Source organism: Lucilia cuprina, chromosome 2 (assembly GCF_022045245.1).
Source record: "Lucilia cuprina isolate Lc7/37 chromosome 2, ASM2204524v1, whole genome shotgun sequence".
Taxonomy (NCBI): domain Eukaryota; kingdom Metazoa; phylum Arthropoda; class Insecta; order Diptera; family Calliphoridae; genus Lucilia; species Lucilia cuprina.
The window spans coordinates 50,258,668-50,259,716 of record NC_060950.1 but is presented as its reverse complement, the minus strand read 5'-3'; the positions used below and the strand labels follow the sequence as shown (position 1 = coordinate 50,259,716).

Genomic DNA, 1,049 nt, shown 5'->3' with positions numbered 1-1,049 from the left:
GTTTTCCATTCCAAGAAGTTGGCGTAATTGGACCACAAACGTCACTATGGATGAGTTGCAAACAACGACTTGACTTATGTTGAGAATTCGACTTGAATGGCTTTCTTGACTGCTTTCCTAAAACACAAGATTCGCAAAACAATTTGTCTTCTGACTTTATTGAACCGATACCATCAACCATAGATGACAACTTTTGCACATCTGAAACATTTAAGTGGCCTAATCTAAGATGCCATATATTGATTTGATTTTTCTGAGCTGTCAAACTTGTGTTAGTAATTTTCGAGCAATTTAAATCAAATTCATATAAATTACCATTTCTCATACCTTGCAACCACAAAATTCCATCTTTATAGATTTTCACAGTTCCATTTTCAATAACTGTCTTGAAACCATCTTCTTCCAGTCGACGTATTGAAAACAGGTTACACTTAAGATCTTTACACAATAAAACATCTTTTATTTGGCAATTAATATACCTTTCGTTAACGTTAACTCTTCCGCTAACATTACCCATCATTGATGCTTTTATACACACCTTATTCTTTGCAACATTTATAAAAACTGGATCATCAAGCTCTTGCAGATTTTCAAAGAAATGTTCATATTTAGCCATATGATCACTAGCCCCAGAATCTAGGACCCACTTCATAACAGTACTTACGGATGAACCTAAACAAACCTTTTCTGCAACAGAACTAATAGCGTTATTTCCTGTTTCAGCTGTATTAACATTCTTATTTGATTGATCACGCTTCCATTTAAAACAATTCTTTTTCTTATGGCCCTTCTTGCCGCAATAATGGCATTTCCATTTGAATGAGGTTTTCATAGCTATATTTTCTTCTGATGCGTCTTGATTAATATGGTGATTTTTTTTTCTATCTTCTTCTAATAGCCGGTTTTTAATAAATTCCATTTCCAACGTTTCAGGACTTAATGTTTCTATTGCTGTAATTACTGTACTAAATGAATCAGGCATTGTTAATAATAGATGACATATAATATCAAGCTTTTCTAATTTCGCTCCTGAAGCAACCAACTGTCTC

The 1,049-nt window shown here is 33.5% G+C and overlaps 1 protein-coding gene across 1 annotated transcript in view; it reads right to left on the bottom strand.

Annotated features, from left to right (window-relative positions):
- The window catches only part of LOC124420920, a 3,992-nt gene extending 3,010 nt beyond the window's left edge, over positions 1–982 (bottom strand). Inside the window, exon 1 of the mRNA XM_046955378.1 lies at positions 539–982. Coding sequence (XP_046811334.1) covers positions 539–982 — 444 coding nt within the window. The remainder of the gene's footprint in view (positions 1–538) is intronic.
- Between the last annotated feature and the right edge of the window lie 67 nt (positions 983–1,049).